This window comes from Ictidomys tridecemlineatus, chromosome 5 (assembly GCF_052094955.1).
Source record: "Ictidomys tridecemlineatus isolate mIctTri1 chromosome 5, mIctTri1.hap1, whole genome shotgun sequence".
Classification (NCBI taxonomy): Eukaryota; Metazoa; Chordata; class Mammalia; order Rodentia; family Sciuridae; genus Ictidomys; species Ictidomys tridecemlineatus.
In genome coordinates, this window is record NC_135481.1 from 70939604 (window position 1) to 70962204 (window position 22601).

The 22601-nt window shown below is 33.2% G+C and overlaps 1 protein-coding gene across 6 annotated transcripts in view; it reads right to left on the bottom strand.

The window, feature by feature from the left end:
* Window positions 1–457: 457 nt before the first annotated feature.
* Window positions 458–22601, bottom strand: part of Togaram1 (TOG array regulator of axonemal microtubules 1) — an 85211-nt gene continuing 63067 nt past the window's right edge. For 3 of the 6 annotated variants that reach the window (XM_021730688.3, XM_013361339.4, XM_013361338.4), the window contains 9 exons: window positions 14836–14941; window positions 14313–14548; window positions 13760–13918; window positions 10149–10275; window positions 9373–9491; window positions 7907–8096; window positions 6169–6388; window positions 3503–3589; window positions 458–1619 (listed from right to left, as the gene is read on the bottom strand). In XM_021730688.3, coding sequence (XP_021586363.2) covers window positions 1360–1619; window positions 3503–3589; window positions 6169–6388; window positions 7907–8096; window positions 9373–9491; window positions 10149–10275; window positions 13760–13918; window positions 14313–14548; window positions 14836–14941 — 1504 coding nt within the window. In that variant the 3' untranslated portion in view covers window positions 458–1359. Of the gene's footprint in view, window positions 1620–3502; window positions 3590–6168; window positions 6389–7906; window positions 8097–9372; window positions 9492–10148; window positions 10276–12349; window positions 12484–13759; window positions 13919–14312; window positions 14549–14835; window positions 14942–22601 lie in introns of those variants that run through there. The other 3 variants (XM_040275954.2, XM_078050186.1, XM_040275955.2) reach the window with 3 other exon arrangements.

Sequence of the window (22601 nt, forward strand, 5' to 3'; positions counted from 1 at the left end):
AATTCAATGGTAGAGCATGCGTTTAGCATCTGTGAGGCCCTAACTCTTTCCCCAGCACCTCTGCCTGCTTCCCCAGACATAAAAGAAAGGAAGGAACCAAATAAATTAGAAAATTAATAACACAGAAAGTATAAAAATGATGAACATAGGATCAAAGAATTTTAGAACAGGAGAAGACCTTAAAAGAAGACCCCCAAAAGAAACAAAATCATCCAGACTAGCCCTCATATTTAGAGATGAGAAAACTAAGGTCCAGACCTGGGAAATGACTTGCCCGAGGTAACACAGCTAATTTCCCATAAAGACAAAAGTAGACCCACTACTACTAATAAGTTAATAGTGATAAATCAGTAGTATATAAGACAGATCAAATGAAAGTGATAAGTCAACATTGTAATATAGTTTTTCCATTTTAACATATATGGAAATTGGAAAAATAGGACACCTGTCACACATCTACAGAAATAAATCCTTTTATTTTATAACATTCCTTTTCTTTTTTTAAGATGCATACAGTACTTGTAAGCCCAAGAATTCTGAGAAAAACTATAGGAGACCTGGCACTATTTTGAGAATTACATAACTGGGCAGCAAAATAACACCTTTATAAATGTCAGGACATACAGAAATAAAATTTAGTGTTTGCACACAAAAATAGGGAGGTTACATTCAACACGTTTTCTTAAACGTGTATTTAAATGTTTACTATTTTCTAAAACTTTGGTCATCATGCTTTATTATAACTTGTTAAATTTCACAATTATGCAGATAATTAAACCCCAAAGGTAAGCAAATATATCACATTAACACAGCAGCAATAGCAAGCTAATACTGCATAATCATATTAGCAGACTGATTCAGAAATACATGTTTTTCACAAATAGTACATAAAAGTTAGTTTGTGACAACATAGTTCAATGACTTTTCTTCCACGTAATAAAATAAGGCTGAGTAATGAGACATAGCAGAACATGATTACATAAGAAAAAGTATATTTTTAATTATAAATCTAATTGTACATATAGGACAACACATTGCGTTTTCTATAGAATAGTGCAAATGAGCAGAACTTTTCTCAAAAAATATTAAATGGCATTCATTCCACATGCCACTGATTTCATGAATATTGGGTTATATTAAGTATTTTAGTTTTCTAAAATTAAAATAACCTGTGATGGGCACAAGTGGTAGGGTTGATATAGGGCAGATGTGTACTCACAGACTGCAAATAAAAATAGTCATTGACTTAATTTACTGGATCTAAGTGCAGGCACTCAAAAATGCAACTTTAAAAAAGTTTCATTTGTTATCATGTAAACGGTTTTGTTCATCATATCATATTTCATCAAAAATTCATAATTAATTTAAAACTGTCATATCAAGCAATTCCTCTAAACTCTTTTTGATATGTGGTGGTTGGGATGCAGCCTGATTTAAGAGATTCTGACCCATCTGTGCAAAAAGTGCTTTTGATAATTTAGCTGTGGCTGTTCTGATATTTCCTCCAGCTCCAGGCAGAGAGCCACTGTGTGTCATGTTTCCTAAAAGGTGCCATAAAACAACCAACACTTTCTGTTCTGTGGCGTGAGGTTTCCTTTGATAAAGTTCCATAACAATATCTGAAACACAAAAGTATGGTAAATAGCGAGGCTTTTTAAAAAACGGGTCTGCTCAATTCACAATAGCTAGACTATGGAACTAACCTAGGTGTCGCTCAATAGATGACTGGATAAAGAAAATGTGGTATATATACTCAATGGAATATTACTCAGCTTTAAAGAAGAGTGAAATACGGCATTTGACAGTAAATGGCAAATGTGAAATGCTAAGTGAAATAAGCCAATCCCACAAAACATAAGGCTGAATATTTTCTCTAATATGAAGATGGTAATTCACAATAAGGCAGGGGGCACTAGGGAAGAATAGCGTTAACTTAGATTAGGTAGAGGGAAGTGATGGGAGGCAAGGGGAAGGGATGAGGGAATAGCAAAGATAGTAGAATGAAATAAACATTATTACTATATGTATATATGTGATTACATGACCAATATGATTCTGTAACATTTACATTCAGAAAAATGAGAAATTATATCCCATCTATATATGATATATCAAAGTGCATAAATGCATTCTACTGTTATGTATAGCTAATTAAAACAAAAATATTTTTTAAAAAGTATCTGAAATACACCAAGCTTCCTCTGTATGCCATTTGTCTTAAAAATTTAGGTTTCTTAAAAGAAGAACAGAGGGCTGGGGTTGTGGTTCAGTGGTAGAGTGATTGCCTAGCATGTGTGAGGCACTGAGCTCAATTCTCAGTACCACATAAGAAAATAAATAAAATAAAGATACTGTGTCTATTAAAAAAGAAGAAGGGGCTGGGGATGTGGCTCAAGCAGTAGCGCGCTCGCCTGGCATGCGTGCGGCCCGGGTTTGATCCTTAGCACCACATACAAACAAAGATGTTGTGTTCGCTGACAACTAAAAAATAAATATTAAAAAATTCTCTCTCTCTCTTTCTCTCTCTCTTTAAAAAAAGAAGAAGAAGAAAAGAAGAAGAACAACAACAACAACAGAAACTCTCCTACCAAAGATTGAGCTCTTTAAGAATTAGAATTCTATATCTGATAATTATTTGGGGCAAAAGTGATAGAGAAATCAAACCTTAAATTAATCTCACTATTTTCCAAATGTAGTTAAGTAAAAATTTCTCTAACATTTAAAAAAAAATTTTAGTTGTTGATGGACCTTTATTATATTTATTTATATATGGTGCTGAGAATTGAGCCCAGAACTCCACATGTGTTAGGCAAGTGCACTACCAATGAGTTACAATCCCAGCCCCATCTATTTTTTATTTATAGACATTTTATCAACCAAATTTGAAATGGCACTTTCCTGTAAGCATCGATATTTGATTTTAATGTCCTTTTATTTTTCCTACATTACTTCTCCTAAAAGGAAGACAAAAAACACCAGAAAAGAACAGAATTTCTTTCTTTTTTGAGGTTTGGGATAAAGCCTAAGATGCTATGCATGCTAGGCAAGTGCTCTACCACTGAACTATTTACCCAGCCCCAGAATTCTTTTTTTTTATGCAGTAATAGGGATTGAACCCAGGGCCTTGCACCTGCTAGGCAAGCATTCTACTACTGAGCTACATCCCCGCCTTTCTGGAATTTTTTTTGAAGAAAAATTTAGGTAGAAGTCTTAAAAGACCCTCGTATGGGCTACTATTATTTATTATTCATTTTTATCTCACAGGTGAAGTATTACATTGATAGCTACCCTAAAATTAAATTAAAATACCCATTAGTTTATCCTTAGCTAATAAAATATTTCTTTGAAATCACAATTTAAAAATATTTACCAGTGGGTTGGGGTTGTGGCTCAGTGGTAGAGCGCTTGACTTGCATGTGTGAGGCACTAGGTTCAAGTCTCAGTACCACATATAAATGAATTAAGATCCATCAACTAATAAAAAGAAAAGAAAAATATTTACCAGCAAGCTTTTCCGTCATATCTTGCTTTGCCTTTCCATTTAAAAATTGAGCTTTTGTGCAAAATGGCTGTAGAAGTAAGTAATTATCTGAAGAAAAAAAACAACACAGAAACATGTTTAAGAGTAATGAGATCTTAGTTATTTTTCATTACATAGCATTGAAAAGAAAAAAAGAGATCATTTTAAGAATAGCAATGTGTTAACTTTTTAAAAAGATACAGTTAATAACCATTTATAATTCTCTATAACCTTAAGAACAATATTCTTATAGAAAATAAGAAATAAAAATACTTCACAGAACATTAAGGAGCTACCATGTGGTATATATATAGAAAAAAACTACTTATAGGCATCTAATTTAAATGATAGTATAGATTTACTAAAAAATAGAAAAAAAATTTCTTATTGGGGGATAGTTTTAACCTGGTTGATTTTTTAGGCATTTAAGTTTGAAATAATCAGATTCATAGGAAGTTGTAAAGATAGTACAAAGAGATCCTGTGTATATTTTACCCAAAGGTTACATCTTACATTATTATAGTATAAAAACAAGGAATATTTGTGTACAGTTCTATTTCATTTCATCATGTATGTAGATTTGTGCAATTATCACTGCAATTAACATATGGAACTATTCCTTCACCATTAAGATTGTCCTATGCTATTTCTTTATAGTCACATGGGTGTTAGTGTTGCCATACTGTGACAAAATAAACTTAAAAGGAGGGTCATCCTTTTCAGAAATTTCTGTCCATGATCGCTTGTCCCTATTGTTTGGGGTCTGTGGCAACACAGTACCTCATGGTGGGAGTGTGTGAACTGCTTAGCTCATGACAGCCAGGAAGCAGAGAGAAGGGGCATGCCCAATGCCTTAACTTCCTTCCTCTAGATTCTCCCTCAGAAAGCTCTCACCACCTCCCAACAGTGCTATGACCTGGGAACTAAGCCTTCAACATGGGTCTTCAGGGGGCATTTAAGATCTAAATTTTAAAACGCCCATCCTCACCTCACCAACACCCTTAGAGCTTGGCAACAACTAATCTGTTTACCATCTCAGTGATTTTGTCATTTTGAGTATGTTGTACAAATGAAATCCAATTGGATATGACCTGTTCAGATGGGCTTTTTTCACCAGTATAATACCTCTAAGATCCATCCAAATTATTGCACAATCAAAGTTTGTTCCATTTTATTGCTGAGTAGTATTCTATGGTATGGATACACTATGATTCAGATAAGATTTAAGCATGTTCTCCAAAGGTTTAAGTGTTTAAAGCCTGGTACCCAGAGTGGTGATTTTAAAAGGTGGTGGGACTTTTAAGGATGGCATCTAGAGGAGGTCATTACTGGCCCTAGCTTCCTGTCTCACCATGTGATTTTTTCCCTTTCTCATGTGCTCCTGCCATGATACCATCTGCATGTAACACACCTAGGGGGATGCTTGCTAGTGCTGGTAACAAGCTATTTGAAGTATCTGCCTCTAAAACCTGTGAGCTCAATCTCAATCTCAATCTCTCCTCTCTTTTTCCACTGGTGGGGTTCAAACCTAAGGCCCTGAGCATGCTAGGCAAGTGCTCTATCACTAAACAACACCCACAGCCTATCTTATTTTCTTTCTAAATTACCCAGCCTCAGGTATTTCATTATATATAGAGAAAATGGACTAATTCAGGAAGTGTCAAAGTTTGTTTCACCATTCACCCCTTTAATGACGTCTGGGCTATTTTCAACTTTCAGATATTATGAATAATTGTATACAGGTTTTTGTATTGTCTTAAATTTTTATTTCTTTGGGGTAAATGCCTGGGAGTGCAATTGATGGGTAATATAGTAACTGCATGGAAACTGTATGTTTAATTTCCTAGAGTGGCTGTCATCTTGTTTATATTCTCACCAGCCATATATGAGAGATCCAGTTTTTTCTGCAGCCTTGTCAGTATTTGGTACTGTCACAATTTTTTAGCTATTCCAATATTTATGTACTGATTATGATCTTAATTTGCATTTCCCTAATGCAAGGTGATGTCGAACATCTTTTTATGTGCTTATTTGTGATACATATAGCCTTGCTGGTGAAATGTTTGTGTCCTTTGCCTGTTTTCTAATTATATTGTTTTTCCAGTGTTGTGTTTTGAGAGTTTTAACATATTCAAGATGTGAGTTTTTGTCAGATATATGGCTTGCAAATATTTTCTGTGTGTAGCTTTTTCTTTTGTTTACTCAATAGGGTCTTCTGCAGAGTAAATTTTTAAAAATTTCGATGAAGGCCAATTTATTTACTTTCATGGATCATGCTTTTAGTATCATGCCTGAAACTTCGCCAAGCCTTAAAGTTCTGAGGATTTTCTGATGTTATATTCTAAAAGTTTTGCAGTTACATTTTACATGGAAATTTATGAATCATTTTGAGTTAATCTTTTATCAGTTATGAGGCTTAGGTATTTAAAAAAATTAAAAACTCAAAGATATGGGAAGAGAAATTCAATTTAATGGGATAGTATTTAATCAGTAAAAACAATTCAAAATACGATAGAGAAAATAAAAATGTTATGACATTATTAAATTTAAAAAGTTGAATAAGATTTCAGCATTATAAAAAATACACAGGATCAGAAAGTATGAAAGTAAAATCAAAATAATTTGAGTGCCAAAGTAAGATTTCTTACCTACATGCTGACTTAGTGCCTGAACAACATTTGTAGCAGCAGCATAGATGCCTGGATTCTTGGAATTCAGATTATTATCCACTATTGCTGGAATTAGCATGTTGATTATAGGAGATAAGTTGTCTCTAAGTAAAGGAATCATTTTATGCATTGTTTCTAGAGCCACCAGATTTACTTTACTATTGGAATCATGAAGCCGAGATTTAAAAGCATCAAAGATCTGAAAATAAATTGGCTAAGTTATTTAAAGTATAATAATGTTTCTGTTATATTTAAATTCTCTCAGCATTTCATGGTATTTCTCTTAATTTATTTTGTTTAAACATATGAATACAACATCCTATATAACCAAAAATAATAGAAAATTTATAAAAATTTGGGTACTAAACTTAAGTGTTGAAAAATCTTAAAACAAAAAGACCACATTTCAAAAATCACCCCAAAAGGCATCCTAAAAAATGAAGGTTGGGGCTGAAGTGGTGGCTCAGCGGTAGAGTGCTTACTTAGCACCACATAAATCCTCAGCACCTCATAAAAATAAATAAATAAAATAAAGGTATTGTGTGCATCTACAATTAAAAAATAAATATTAAAAAAAAATGAAGGTTGCAAGTGTGATTCAGTAGGCAGATGACTGCCTTCCTGTAAATATGACAAACATGCTGTTTCCTGGAAGGTTCAGGTTAGCTTGACTAACTCTAAGAACTTAAGAAAAGTTTCTATTTTATCTATATTTCTAACAGAAGTAGACATGTTAATTTTATTATAGAGGTTTGACCAAGTTTCAGTTTAGGTTTGTTATGAGACATTTTCATAGATAAATTTTTTTTTGTTTGGTGGTGCTGAGGATTGAATCCAGGCCTTTGTGCATGTTAGGCAAGCACTCTACCACTAAGCTATATCTCCAGACTGAGAATTTCACTTTTATTATTACTTCTTAAACTGTTTAACCATTACTTTATACTGTTCAGAAATCTTAACTTTATTAAACTCAGGATATAGTAAGGCAAATGCTAAATAATTCTTTAAGTATGTGAGGTAAGTGAACAGCTACTCTAAGAGGCTGAGATCATTAATAACTCCTGAAGCTTATTTATTTACTATTTTTCATGTTAAGGATAGTCCAACTAAGTAAGAGTTATATTCAACAGATATTAAAAAATGTAACTTCCTGGTTCACTGGAATTAAAAAGTAACTTTAAGTATGTCTGCCAAGTTTAATGCACACTATAACAATTTAAAATGGAATTTAGTTAATAAATTAGTAATAGAATTACCTGAACTAAATTCTGATGGAGCATAAATACTCTATATTCTGGTACCATGAACATTTATCAATATTTCCATTTCTTTTGCTTATTGTCTTCTTAGAAATAGATATATATGGGTGAATAGAGATTTCTAATTGATACACGAAAAGTTTTAATATATGTTCTAAAGCAATAGCAAGTCTCTTAAATTTCCATTTTTGTTTTTTAATTTTTATTGATTCACTGGACATATGTTTACTGAATGCCAAGTTCTGAGAGCTCTGAGCATACAGAGATTTCAAGGAGCAATCCATCTTGTGGGAGGATTCAGAAAAATACATGACTCCTTTCTTATTTTTTTTTTCTGGTTACTTTGAGTTATAAGAAAATAAATATAAAGTTATGAGGTTTAGGGTAATTTTTTAATATGAATGAACTTTTTTATTAGCTACAGATTTCAAATGAAAATTAGTTTCAATAGTCCTTACCTTCACGATATTTCCAACAACAAGTTCTTGATTATTTTCAGCATCTGATAAAAGTTGCTTAATCCCATTAATACGATCACGAAAGTCTTTTGCATTTAATAAATTTGTTATGACTTTAACGTACTCAGCACTTTCTAAGGAATTACGAGGAACTGATTTTCTGGCGACTTCACGAACTTCAGTTATCTCTCTAAAGTCAAAGTAAGGTAAGTTTAATTTCCTTTTTACTTTCCCATAAAAACAACAAACTTAATTAAAAAATCTCATTAATATGTTAATTTTTTCAAAAGTTCATAAAATGATGTAACTAATGGCCATAATATCTATTTTGGGAGTCTTTAAGATCTTCCCCTGGTTGGTGATTTTCTGGGAGGACTCATAAGAGTTAGCATATAGTTTTACTCATAGCTAAGGTTTAGTATAGACATTCTAAAACAAGGAAACTAAAGAAAATATGAAAGTTGCTATATAGGATTTTTTTTTTTTTGTTACTGTTTGTTTTGTGGTACTGGAGATTGAACCCAGGGGCAATCTACCACCAGGCTATATCTCCAGACCTTTTATTTATTTTATTTGAGACAGGGTCTCACTGAGTTGCCCAGGATGGTCAGTAACTTTCAGTGCCCTACTTTTCCTCCTAAATAGATAGGATTTACAGTTGTGTGCCACCATGCCTAGCCCAGACAGTTTTAAAATAATATTCAAGCTGGGCATGGCTCTTGCCTGTAATCCCAGAGGCTCAGGAGGCGGAGGCAGGAGGATCATGAGCTCAAAACCAGCCTCAGCAAAAGAAGGCCCTAAGCAACTCAGTGAAACCCTGTCTCTAAATAAAATATAAAATAGAGCTGGGGATGTGGCTCAGTGGCTAAATGCCCCTGGGTTCAATCCCCGGTACCAAAAAAAATAATAATGTTCAAAATTAAAAATAAACTAAAAAGATCATAATATTACAAAAGACTTTTTTAAATTGTATAATCAGTATAGCAAAGTTCTTAAATGGTTTAAATACGTTACAAAATTACATATATAATAATATTTATAAAAATTTTAAGAATAGTTTGCTTTTGATTGATGACATTATGAATGATTAAAATTTTCTTTTAATGTTTGTATTTTGTAAATTTTTCCCTTTAACAATATTTGTTCATTACTTTTATAAATGAGGGGGAGGGAGTAAAAAATTAGAACAAAATTAATCAGAGTTGTCGAACACAGGCCTAACATTGATAAGTTTAATAACACCAAAAACTTCACTACTATGCATGTAAAAGCAAGTTGCTGGGAATAAATTGCCTTATTAAATATAATTACCTCACACTTTCTAGGTCATTTACAAACTTTTAAAACCCCTTTAAATTTTGACAAATATCCTGATATAGTTCAGATAGTTAATGAAAGCACCCAAATGTGACTCCTATAACTAGAGAGTAATTTCTTTAATGATGTGGACTATCAAATGATCTTACCTTTCAGCTGAACTGAAAGAATCTCTAGAAACAGATGATGATCTTGCATTTCCAACACTACCAGTATGAGATCGCCTTCCTTTTGCTGAAGGAGTATCTAGTGGTATCTCTCCCAAACCCTGCAAGTAAACATAAAGAAAGGCAGTGTGAGAAGTCTTAAAATTATCAGTGAAATAATTTACACAAAGTAATTTTCAAAGTATCCCTGATAAAACATTTTAAGCATTTTCATATTGATATACTTTAAAATACATGACTAATAGGAAATTCAATTTTTTTTTTTGTACCGGTGATTGAACCTAGGGGCCCTTAACCACTGAACCACATCCCCAGCTCATTTTTGTATTTTATTTAGAGATAGGGTCTCGCTGAATTGCTTAGGACCTTGCTAATTTGTTGAGGCTAATTTTCCTAAACCTCCTGAGCCTCTGGGATTATACGCATGTGCGTCATGTCTGGTTCACGATTAGGAAATTCTATACTTGTTAAAACAAATTGTTTAAAAGTTGTTTTAGGTGCTGGAAATGTAAATCAGTGGCAAAATGCTTTCCTAACATATGCAAGGTCCTGGGTTTTGACTCCTGGCACAGCAATGAATATTTATTCTAGCTTGACACTACATATGTCTATTTATTATTGCAGTTGTACTATTGAAGATACATTTCAAATGATTAGCAAAGAAATAATCCAAGAAGTAATTATTTCTATCTTTTATCTTCATGGGAAAATAAAGTTTGCTTTTAAAATCGTTTATAAAACAAACTTTTTCCACATACCTTTTGTCGTAAGGTTTTAACAGATTCCTTAATATAAGGCAAATCTCTAGATGGAACATATTTTTCAAGCATTTTCTCAAAGTTAGGATGATACATCAAGAGGAAAAGCATCTTTCGACCGTAATACCTATGGATATTTGAGATTTATGTAAATAATAAATTTATGTGAATAATTTTACACAAATAATCTCAAGTTCTATCCTTACAATTTTTTTTAATAGAAAAAAACACCATAAACTTCAAGATTACCATTCCTATTTTAAGTTAGCCACTGAAATGTGGATATAATAACTGTATTATATTGTATAAGATTCTCCTGCTCCATTATTATAAATCATTAATAAATATATATGTACATATATATATTTAAAATATATATCATTATAATTAATATCTTCCAGCTGTATGTCAGATGGAGAGCAAAAAGCCTTAATATTGTTTAGGCATCCCAGAGTCCATATTTGAGGCTATGGGCAGAATTGTGAGTTTGGAGAAGTTATGTTTGTGCCCTAGGCTACTTACCCATTGACCTTCTGTTGCTCTCTTGCTGGCCAGATGTTCTGGTCTGAGTCAACCTTTTCTATGTACTGCTTTCTGAATCTCTCTTTCTTCTTCCCTAGTTAACTTACCTAAGTTCCATTCTTCAAAACCCTATTCTCTGCCACTTAAAATATACTCAAGGTTACATGATAAATTATGCTTGATATCTTATTAAATGATATAATAATTCCCAAACTAGGTTTTTAAATACTATATGACTTTAAAAAGAATCCTCTTAGGATAACACCTTGAGGCAAAATATCAATTTTTCAAATAACACCATAGTATTATTTTTCAAGGAGGTCTGGCCCTAAAATTAATTATAGTTGTACTTTTGCTTATCATTTGGAATATATGGGACTAAAAAAATGAGAAGACAGTTTTTTTTTAATATTTACTTTTTAGTTGTAGTTGGACACTATATCTTTATTTTATTTATTAATTAAATTGAGGATTGAACCTAGCACTCGCAAGGTGAGTGCTCTACCACTGAGCCACAACCCCAGCTCCAAGAGAAGATAGGTTTTTGTGCGAGCAGAGTATAAGATGCTTTTAGGATTATCAGTATCAACCAGATCTCTTCAAATGCAATGAAATTACAGAAAGGGAGTTATGTCAGAAAATAAATATTAACTTTCCCTACAACCAGAATAAGATCTTCCACGAGTCAGGTAAGTAGCTTCTAATCACATAGTTATATAATTATATATTACATCTATAATTATAGTTTCTTTCTTTTTTTTTTTGATACCAGGGATTGAACCCCAGGGGCACTTAACCACTGAGTCATATCCTCATCCCTTTTTTATATTTTATTTAGAGACAGGGTTTCATTGAGTTGCTAAGTGCCTTGCTAAGTTGCTGAGGTTGGCTTTGAACTCTTGAGCCTCCTGCCTCAGCCTCCAGGGTCGCTGGGATTACAGGCGTATGCCACCATGCCTGGCTTGTAATTATAGAACAATTTTGACTTTTAGTGTGAAGTATTAAGAACCACAGACAATGTAGGACCCAACAATACAGGAAAGGCTACAACAAACAAGTCAGCAAATAATATGGGCAAAAATGTGAGAAATATTAACTCAAAAAAACTTTTTAAAAAAAGTTTTTATTTGTTCTTTTTTGTTATACATGACAGTACAATGTATTTAGACATACATACATGTAGCATAACTTCTCATTCTTGTGGTTGTACGTGATGTGGTTAACTCAAAAATTAATTGTAACCAGCCACCTTATAACTTTAAAACTTTAAATAAGATCTTTAAGAAGGCTTACTATGCCATTAGAAGACTTACTATGCTGGGGGTTAGTTCAGTGGTATGTACTAGGCCCTAGGTTCAAGTCCTAGTACTAAACAAAAAGAAAGATTTAATAAAGATGCACAGAAGTCAACCACTAACAGTCTTTTGTTGTTGTTATTGTTGTTCCTAACTAGCCAATTATCTAACCCTCTAAATTTTTTTTGAACATTAATGTGGCATGCAGAAGTTCTTAAAACAGTTCCCCCAAAATGCTTTACTTGAATCCCTAGAGTTTATGAATATGATAAGATGTCATTGCTGGACTTTTGCTATGCTAATATGATATAGTTGACCTTAAAATAGAAACATGATCTGGATGGATCTTATCTAAACAAATGAGCCCTTAAAGCAGAGAGATACCTGATGATGGATGCAGAAGCGGAAGACAGAAAGATTCTACACATGAGAGCTCAACATATTGTTGCTGGTTGAAGATGGAGGAGGGCAGCGTGAAAAGAAATGTTGGTGGTCTAAAGGAGCTGAGAGAAGACCCTCTGTGACAGCCAAAAGGAAAAGGGGACCTTAGTATTGTAATCACATGAAATTGAATTTGGCCAACAATGTAAAGAAATTTGGAAGTGAATACTTCCACAGAGCCTCTAGATGAGAGCCCAGCACTGCCATCACCTTGACTTTGGTCTTGTGGGACCTTAGGCAGGAAACTCTGCCCAGTCATGCCAGACTTCTGACCTAAAGAACTATAAATTAAATAATTTACATTAGTGTAAGCTACTAAATTTGTGGTAACCTATTAGGTAGGAATAGAGAATAAAAATATTTACTTTTTAAAATTAGTTTTTGGTATAAGAGTTTCATAAGATTAACTTCAGTTACTTAAAGTAATGGACTATTTTGTCCTAAAAATGTTAAAACATTTTATAGTCTTCTTTAATCTTTATGAAAACTCAGGATCTTCTTCTTTTTTAATTACCTTCATATATTATTGCCATAAATTTTTATACTTTTTTATGGGACACTATTGGTCACTTGGTCCAGGCCTCCTAATATTCCAGAAAAGGTAACAGATTAACAAAGGTTGAGTGACTTGCTAAAGGGCAAACAGACTACAAATTTAACCTAGGCCTCTCACTAAATCCAAAATTTCTTTAACCACCACAGATATTATATTATTCCACATCCTAATTTTTTTGTCATTTTTTTTTTTTTGTTTTTTTTTTTTAGTTGTTGATGGACCTTTATATGCAGTGCTGAGAATCGAACTCAGTGCCCCACACATGCTAGGCAAGCACTTCACCACTGAGCCATAACTCAGCCTTTTTGGTCATCTTTTGCTGATTATTCTTAACTTTCATAAAACTGTTCTTAGTACAGAAATTCATAAAGTTTTTAAAGTACAAATACTTTATTTTTAAGGGGATAATACATTATTATGCATCATTCCTGTATTTTTCATGTGATTTTTCACTTGATTTTCACCTGATTACTTGGAAAATTAACTTACATTTGCCCACAATGAAGCTCTTCTGCCATTTTTATGCCCACTCATAGTCTTGTCTCGTTTTTATGAAGTTCATACCTGTGACTTGCCATCTCACTACCCTGATGTAGTGTCATCTGTAAATTTGGAGAATTCACTGTGCACTCCCTCAAGATCATTTACAAACTGGTTAAATAAAACCATTCCCCAGCACCAATCCCTGGGTCCCAATTTCTCTATTTAGACAAATGTTCATTCTCTTTTAACCTTTGTTTCCTACATCTTAGTTCTTATATTAATAGGTACAGTGGATAGTATTAGTAGCTATTCACCTGGTTTCTTGTGAGCTGTCTTGAGCAAACTTAGCAGCAGCTGGTAATAAACGTTCAGCCATATCTTTTGTTCCAGATAAAATACGTTCTGGTTCCATAAATTCTACTACATCTGATAAATGCTGGGCTGTACATCTTCTTACTGCAATGTGTAAATGGCTACAAGAAAACATGACGTATTAAAATTAAGTGAATATATAAACTATTTTCTAAAGATATATCTTAAAGTCAAATGATGTAATAGCTCATAGTAATCACTTTGGGAGTCTAAAATGATAAATTATTAGCATTAGTTAATCCTCCTCAATAAGTTAAAACAAAGTCATTATCACTTATATTTCTTTAGTTCAGATCTACAAATATAATAACATTATAAGAATAATTACACTATGATTCCTTTTATGCTTATCATGTAATATGATCTTAAGATCACGGGAATTATTCAGTTTTTTGACTAAAATAATACAAAAATTTGTTTTTTCTACCTCTACCCTGAATTACAGATTCTTTCATTTGTAGTTTAAGGACATGTCAAGATTATTTTGAGCATTACCTTTGTCCTCCATTGATAAGAGAAACAACTGCACGTGCAGGAGTTACATTATTAACCATAGCTCTCAGTGCTTTATCAACATCTTCTCTTATAAATGTATTTGATTCTCCAGCCTTGTGCAACAAAACTTTTACTGTAGTATCTAGTTCTTGATCCATACTCTTTTTCAGATAAGTGAAAAGATCACTTAAACAGACCACAGCAGCACGAGAAACTCCAGAGCGTAAATTTTTCACCTAAAATTTTTTCAAAATATTTTGAAAAAAAAATTCTGTAAGAAAATCAGTAATAATGACTTTGAAATGAATTTTAGTATGAAAGTAGAAACATTTTATTATGTATTATCTTACATCCTAAAAGTCAGTGTCTAATCAATTTCTTTTAAATGTTGCAAATTAAGACATGGATTGTTTTACAGAAAAGCCTATTCATATAGTACAGAGTTGTTAAAAATTTTAAAGGTCACATATATATTTATTCTTTGTTGTTTAAACTATCCCTAAGTTATCTGAAAAATGTTTACCTCTTGAACTACAGCAAAATTTGTTTCATGCAACTTTGTGTTCAATATTTCAGAATGAAAAGCAGCTAAGCATCTAATAAAGTTCAGTCCCTCAATTTTCTTCTCCCTATGGGAAAAAGAAATGATAGAATCATTTATTAAAGGGCTTCAATGGTAAAAGATCTCAAATATCTTTCTTTTTTATGTATGGAATGTTGCCAATAAAAAGACTTTACCTATTTTCCCTTACTACTTACAAATTTCAATAAAAAACATAAATATCTTTCAAGACTGAAAATCACTACTGATAGCTCATAAAGGAACATTCCTCCCCTAGCATGAACATCATATTCTTTATGAAAAGTAGAGAGAGAGAAAGGAATGAAAGACAAAAGTTGAAAGAAGTTGTAAATCAGGAATAGAAGAAGATCTGGGCATGGTGGTGCATGCCTATAATCCCAGTGACTCAAGGAGCTGATGCAGGAGGATCACAAGTTCGAGGCCAGCTGTGCAATTTTGTGAGACCATGTCTCAAAATTAAAAATAAGAAAAAGTGTTAGGTGTGGCTCGGTGGTTGAGCACCCTTGGGTTCAGTCCTTAGTCTAACACACACACACACACATTTACTACCTGTGAGCTCACTGATTAATGTATAACCCAAGAGCAGAAAACCACTATAAATTATTTCTACAACTTGTATTTGTTTTTCACTATCTAACCTATTTAATGAACCAGATAAATAGTAGGTGGACACCAATAATAGGGTGGAAATCAATTATGATGTGATTTAGGTATGATATTTTTTTGCAGGTGGTGGGTGGTGGGTGGGTAGGTATTAGGAATTGAACACAGAGGCATTTGACCACAGAGCCATATCCCCGACCCTATTTCGTATTTTATTTAGAGACAGGGTCTCACTGAGTTGCTTAGCAACTCACCATTGCTGATGCTGTCTTTGAAGTCACAACTCTCCTGTCTCAGCCTTCGGAGCCTGTAGGATCACAGGCCTGCGCCATCGCGCCTGGCTTAGGTATAATAGTTCTAATGTGATATTTTTCATCTTGTATGCTTGAAGAATATGAGCTAAGAAGAGTTTCCTTAGTTGGTTGCATGTGGTCATTTTAAAAAGCATTTAAATTCTCTGAACAAGTTAGAAAATGGAGAGAAAAGACCAAAAATCAAACGTGTTAAGAATAAACCTATTTAGTAGCTACCTAGTTCAAATTTTTCATATTTTAGGTAAGCATAAAACAGTTTACTGTACAGTTTAGATGCAGAAAACAACCCAATTCTATACACAGAATCAGAAAATAGAAAGTGGAATCAAGAAGGAATCAGTGTAACCAAGGTGATTCTGAAATCTGTATACGGGGCAAAAATGGGAGTTCATAACCACTTGAATCAAATGTATGAAATACGATATGACAAGAGCTATGTAATGTTTTGAACAACTAATAATAAAAATTTAAAAAAAAAAGAGGGGAAAAAAGAAGAAATCAGAAAGCAAATAAGTTAATGGTGACTAAAAAAATTTAAAAAGTGTTTGGTGTAATTTACTAGTAAAATCATCTGAGCCTCCCAGTTTTCCTTGTTGAAATATTTTAAACAAAAATTCAATTTCTTTATAGATATGGGTTATATAAGCTATTTTTGCTAGAGTTTTGGTAGTGTTTTTGAAGGAAATTATCCATTCACCTAAGTTGACAAATTTATAGGCATAGAACCATTTAACAATATTCCTTTTTTCTTTTTTAACAGCTACATAATTAGTAGTTTTTTTTTTTTTTTTTGAGATAGGGTTTCACTAAGTTGTTCAAGGCCTTGCTAAGTTGCTGAGGCTCGCTTTGAACTTGCCATCTTCCTACCTTAGCCTCCCGAGTCTTACAGGGGTACATCAACATGCCCAGCCTGATATCAGTTCTTTCTTTTCTGATGTTCAAAATTTGTTTCTTCCCCTTTTTTTCTTGTCTAGACTGAATAGAAACTTACCAATTTTATCTTCTCCAAGAATCTGCTTTTGACTCCACTTTCCTCTAATTTTAAACTATTTTCTTATTATTACACTGATATTCAGTATTTCCCTTCTTTGCATACTTTGGGTGTCATTTGCTCTTCTGTTTCTAGTGTCTTAGTGTGAAAAGTAAGGCTACAGATATAGAACTATTCTAATTTATTTATATTCCTATGAATTTTGATTTGTGTCATTCTTTTATTTCATTAAATTTAAAATACTTTCTATTTTCTTTTTTTTAGTTTCTCTCTGACCCTCGAGTTACTCATCTATGTTTCTTCCCAAATAGTTGGTACTGGTACTAATTTCTAATTTAATCCCAGAGAACAAAATTTATATAATCAGATTCTTTTTAAATTACATGTGTTGAGCTCAGCAGAATACCATGTGCCTATAGTCCTGGTATTTGGGAAGCTGAGGCAGGAGAATGGATCACTTAAATCCATGATTGGCACTAGCATGGACAATGTAGTTGTTGAATTTTGTTGTTTTAGGTAGAGTGTTCTACAAACTTTGATTATGTCAAGTTGGTCAAAAGTAGCCAAGTTTTCTATATGCTTAACAATTTTCTTTTTATCTATTCTATCAATTAATGAGAATTAGTTGTTAAAAGCTCTAACTATAACTGTGGATTTGTTTATTTCTCCTTGTAGTTCCGTCGATTTTTGCTTAATGTAATTTGAAGCTCTTTTATTTGGTAAACAAATGTTCAGGATTGCTATGTCCTTGTTGTATTAAGCCTTTCATGATTATAAAACAACCTTCTTTAGTCTGGATGTGGTTAGATAATTAGAATTCTAAGATGGCACCCATAATTTCTGCCCCCTGATACACATGCTGTATAATATCCTCTGTGAGGGTAAATACCATGGGCTATCATTCCCCATAGTAATATTAAGATGGAAAAAGAGATTTGCAGATGTAATTAATAATTAAGATCCTTAATCAGTTGATGTTGCATAATCAAGAGAAAAAAATTTTTTTTTAGAGAGAATTTTTAATACTTATTTTTTTAGTTTTCGGCAGACACAATATCTTTGTATGTGGTGCTAAGGATCGAACCCGGGCCTCACGCATGCAAGGGGAGCACGCTACCGCCTGAGCCACATCCCCAGCCCCCAAAAGAGAAATTATTCAAGACAGGCTTTACTTCATCAAGTGATATCTTCAAAGAGATCAGAAGCAGATGCAAAGATTCTCCTCCTGGCTTTCAACAGTACACTGCTACTGGGTGTGGTGGGGCATGCCTGTAATCCCCCTGGTTTAGAAGGCAGGAGCATCCCAAGTTCAAGGTCAGCTTCAGCAGCTTAGCAGGGTCCTAAGCAACTTAGAGAGACCATGGTTCAATATAAAAAATGAAAAGAGTTGGGGATATGGCTCAGTGGTTAATAACTCCTGGGTTCAATCTTTGGTACTAATAAATAGATAAATACATACATATATACATACAAGTAAACTGCCACGTTGAGAGCATATGTTTCATATACTAAGTATGAAAGGTTGACCTCTACAGACTGAGAGAGTTCTTGACAAACAGCTGGCTAGAAAATGAGTCTCAAAGCCACAGGAGCTGAATTCTCCAACAAATGATCTTAGTTCAAAAAAGGACTAGGAGATGAGATTGCATCCTCAGGTAAAAACTTTGATTTCAGCCGAGTGAAAACCTGAGCAGAGGATTCAATTAATTCATATCTAAACTCTTGACCCTGGAAGCTGTGAGATAATAAATTTATGTTGTTTGAAGCTTCAAAGTTTGTGGCAATTTGTTACAAACACTATAAAATAAATATATCTGTTAATGTTCTTTGCTTTAAAATATACATTGATAGTAACATAGAAATGAAAACTGTATTTTTCTGTTAGCATATTATAGAGCTTTTTGTGTCTCTCTTATTAACCTGTTTGTGCCTATTAATCTAAAGTAAGGTTCTTATAGGTATCACATAATTGAGTCCTGCTTTTATTTTAAAATCCAATCTCATATGGCATTTAGTTCATTTAATGTGATCATATTTATATAGTTCCTTTAACTCTACTACTTTGCTATTGTTTTAAAAAATATATATTGTTCTAATTGTAGATGGACACAATACCTTTATTTTATGTATTTATGTAATGCTGAGGATCAAACCTAGTGTCTCACACATGCTAGGCAAAAGCTCTTCCACTGAGCCCCAACCCCAGCCTGCTTTTTATATTTCTCTCATCTTTGATCCTTTTGCCCTTTATGTTTGATACTTTTTTTTAAGAGACAGAGAATTTTAATATTTATTTATTTATTTATTTTTAGTTTTCAGTGGACACAATACCTGTTTGTATGTGATGCTGAGGATCAAACCCAGGCCGCACGCATGTCAGGCGAGCGTGCTACTGCTTGAGCCACATCCCCAGCCCAGTCTGTCTGAGTATTTTTATAATTATATTTTACCTCTTTTGCCATACTAACTACACCTGCTGTAGTACTGTAGGGGTTGCTTATGAGTACGTAGTACACATTCTAACTTACCATCATCTACTTTGAAAGTAGTGATATGTTATTTCACACATATGAAACTAACAATACTTCCAATTCTCCCTTCTAGGCCTTCGTATTACTGTTATTCATTTTATTTCTATATGTTATAAACCCTACAATTATGTTATTTATTTAAAGTCAAGTATCTTTTAAAGAAATTTAAATTATAATAAAAATCCTTTGTATTTAACCATTTAAGTCCCCTTTTCCATCTGGTATTATTTTCCTTTTTTCCCAATGACTGTCCTTCAACCCTTCTTGTGGGATGCAGATCTTGGTAATGAAATACTTTCTATAGGTCTAAAAATGCCTATATTTCAGTTCTTTTATTTTTGGAAGATATTTTTACTAGTAATGACAACATAGGTTATCAGTTTTTCCTTTCTGTGAAGATCTTGTTTCCTTGTTTGTTTTTTGTGTGTATGTGTAGTGATATTTATGAGTAGTCTGATATGTGTATTTTTCTATGTGTCTTTTCTTTCTACTGTTAAGATATTCTCCATAATTTATTTATTTATTTTTAGTCGTTGATGGATCTTTGTTTTATTTATTTATTTATATGCATCGCTGAGAATCAAGTCCAGTACCTCACACATGCTAGGCAAGAGCTCTATCATAGAGTCACAACCCCAGCCCCTCCATCATTGATTTTTTTTCAAATTTATTTTTTAGTTGTACACAATACCTTTATTTTATTTATTTTTATGTGGTGCTAGAGATTGAACCCAAGGCCTCCCATGTGCCAGGCGAGCGCTTTACCACTGAGCCACAACCCCAGCCTCCATCATTGATTTTGAGTAATCTTATTATTGTAATGTATGTTCTAGGACATAGTTCTTTCCATGTTCTTCTGCTTGAACTTCTTTGATCTCTTGGTTAACAGTTTTCATCAAATTTGGACACATTTTGACCAGTTTTTCCTTAAAAAAAAAAAAACAACTTTTTTCCCAGCATTGGGTATTAAACCCAGGGTAGCTCTACTAATGAGCTGCATCCCCAGCCCAAGAAACTGGGATTACAGGTGCATACCACTATGCCTGGCTCAAATAGTCTTTTCTATTCTACTATCTGGCAATTCTGGATATATTCACATTAGGCTACTTTTAATTGTTCCACAGTTCACAGATTTTTTTTGTTGTTGTTGTTCTTTCTTTTCTATCTTTTTTATTTTATTTTACTTTAGATACTTTCTATGACTATGCTTTCATATTCACCAATCTTTTTTCTACAATATCTAATCTAATCTTCCATTAATGCATGGAGGTACACTTTTTATTTCAGACATTGTCTTTTTTCTTTTTGGTACTGGGGATTGAACTTGGGGCACTCGCTCACTGAGCCATATCCCCAGCCCTATTTTGTATTTTCTTTAGAGACAGGGTCTCATTGAGTTGCTTAGTTCCTTGCTTTTGCTGAGGCCTAAATCGTCCTTTGAACTCGAAATCCTTCTGCCTCAGCCTACTGAACCATTGCGATCACAGGTGTGTGACACTGTGCCCAGCATCAGACATTGTTATTTTTAACTGAAGATATTAGATTTTGAGTTTCTTAAAAAATTTCTATATCTTTATTTCCTCAGTCTTTCTTTTAGCTTAACATTTGGAAGACAGATAGTTATAATATATTTGTCTTAAATCTATTATCTGGGCCAAATTTAAATTTGTTTTATTAGCTTTTTGTCTTCTTCCTATAGGTTAAATTTTCCTGATTCTTTGCATGCTTGGTAATTTTTTATTGGTTATCAGACGGTGTAAATTTCACTTTAGACATTTTTACATTCCTAAAATATTCTTGAGTTTTTTTCCTGAGGCTGGACACAATTTGATTTCAGGTCTTGTTTTTAAGCTTTGTTAGGTGGGACCAAATCAAACTTTAGTGCAGTATTTATTTTACTGCATTAATAAAGCAAACCTTCCTGAATATTCTATTCAATGCCTTGTAAATTATGAAATTTTCAATTTTGCTTGTGGAAATGAATATATTCTTGATCTTATATATGCTCTAGGGATTATTCCTTATAATGTTTTTGAGTGGTTTTTGTTCTGGCCTCAAGTAATTTATTCACATACATTCCTGACCAGTTGAACATTTGAGTAGAATCCTCTGAAGATCTCTGATATTCTATCCTGCAAAGTCTAGTCACCTAAATTTCCCAAATTACAGGAGGAGGAGTTCCATCTCCATCTCTATTGGGATATGTCTGTTTTTCTCCACTTTGAGCAGTGACCTAAAAACTTTCTCCAGGAAGTAAGCTGAAGCAAAAGTGGGGCTTGTTTCCCATCTCTCATGGATAACTTTCATTGCCTTATAAACAATACCTTGAAAACCATTGTTGCATATATTTTGTATGTTTTTCTTTTTAAACTTTTTTTAATTCTAAGGGCGAATCTACTGCCTGTTAATCCATCTTGGCAGGAAGTAAACTTTAGGAGTTCTTTTATGGATAAATTAAATTGAAGATGCATACTGGCATCCAAGTAAAAGTGTCAAACAGGCAGGTGAGTTACTTCTTCCTTTTTTCTTTTTTCCAGCTGTATTGGGAATTGAACCCAGGGATGTTCTACTACCAAGCTATATTACCCAATCCCACCCCCTCCCTCTTTAAATTTTTCAGACAGTCTTCCTGACTTGCTGAGACTGATCTTAAACTTGCAATCCTTCTGCCTAAATTTCCTGAGTTGCTGGTATTAGAGGTGTGAGTCACCAAGCCTAGCCTGGGTTATTTCTTGAGTGTATAGTTCAGGAAGATACCAGAGATCCAGATACACATTTATAAGAAATAAGAGAATGGATGGAATTTAAAGCTATCACACTCAATGAAATCATTTCATGGACCAAATGTGGTCTTAGTATGCTTTTTCAAATAAGTTTTTATAAGTAAAATTTTTGTAAGTTTTATTAGAACACTGAATGTTCATTTCTTTTCATATTGTCTAAGGCTGCTTTTGTACTACAACAGAGTTGAGTACTCACAGCAGAAACATCTGATATCTAATATATTTATTAAGTGCTGTTTATAGAAAAATGATTGCCAGTAAAATACTGCCCCTAATACACACAATAAATGTAGACTTGAGAACACCAGTGGATCAATTTCTATAGCATGCGTAAATTTCAAAGTCAAAAAGAAAAAGAAGAAGTATAGAAGTTCATTGGATTAGACAAAGAAGAATAAAGGGAAGAGGGGATGGAAATAGGAAAGATAGTAGAATGAATCAGATATAACTTTCCTATGCTCATATATGAATACCCAACCAGTGT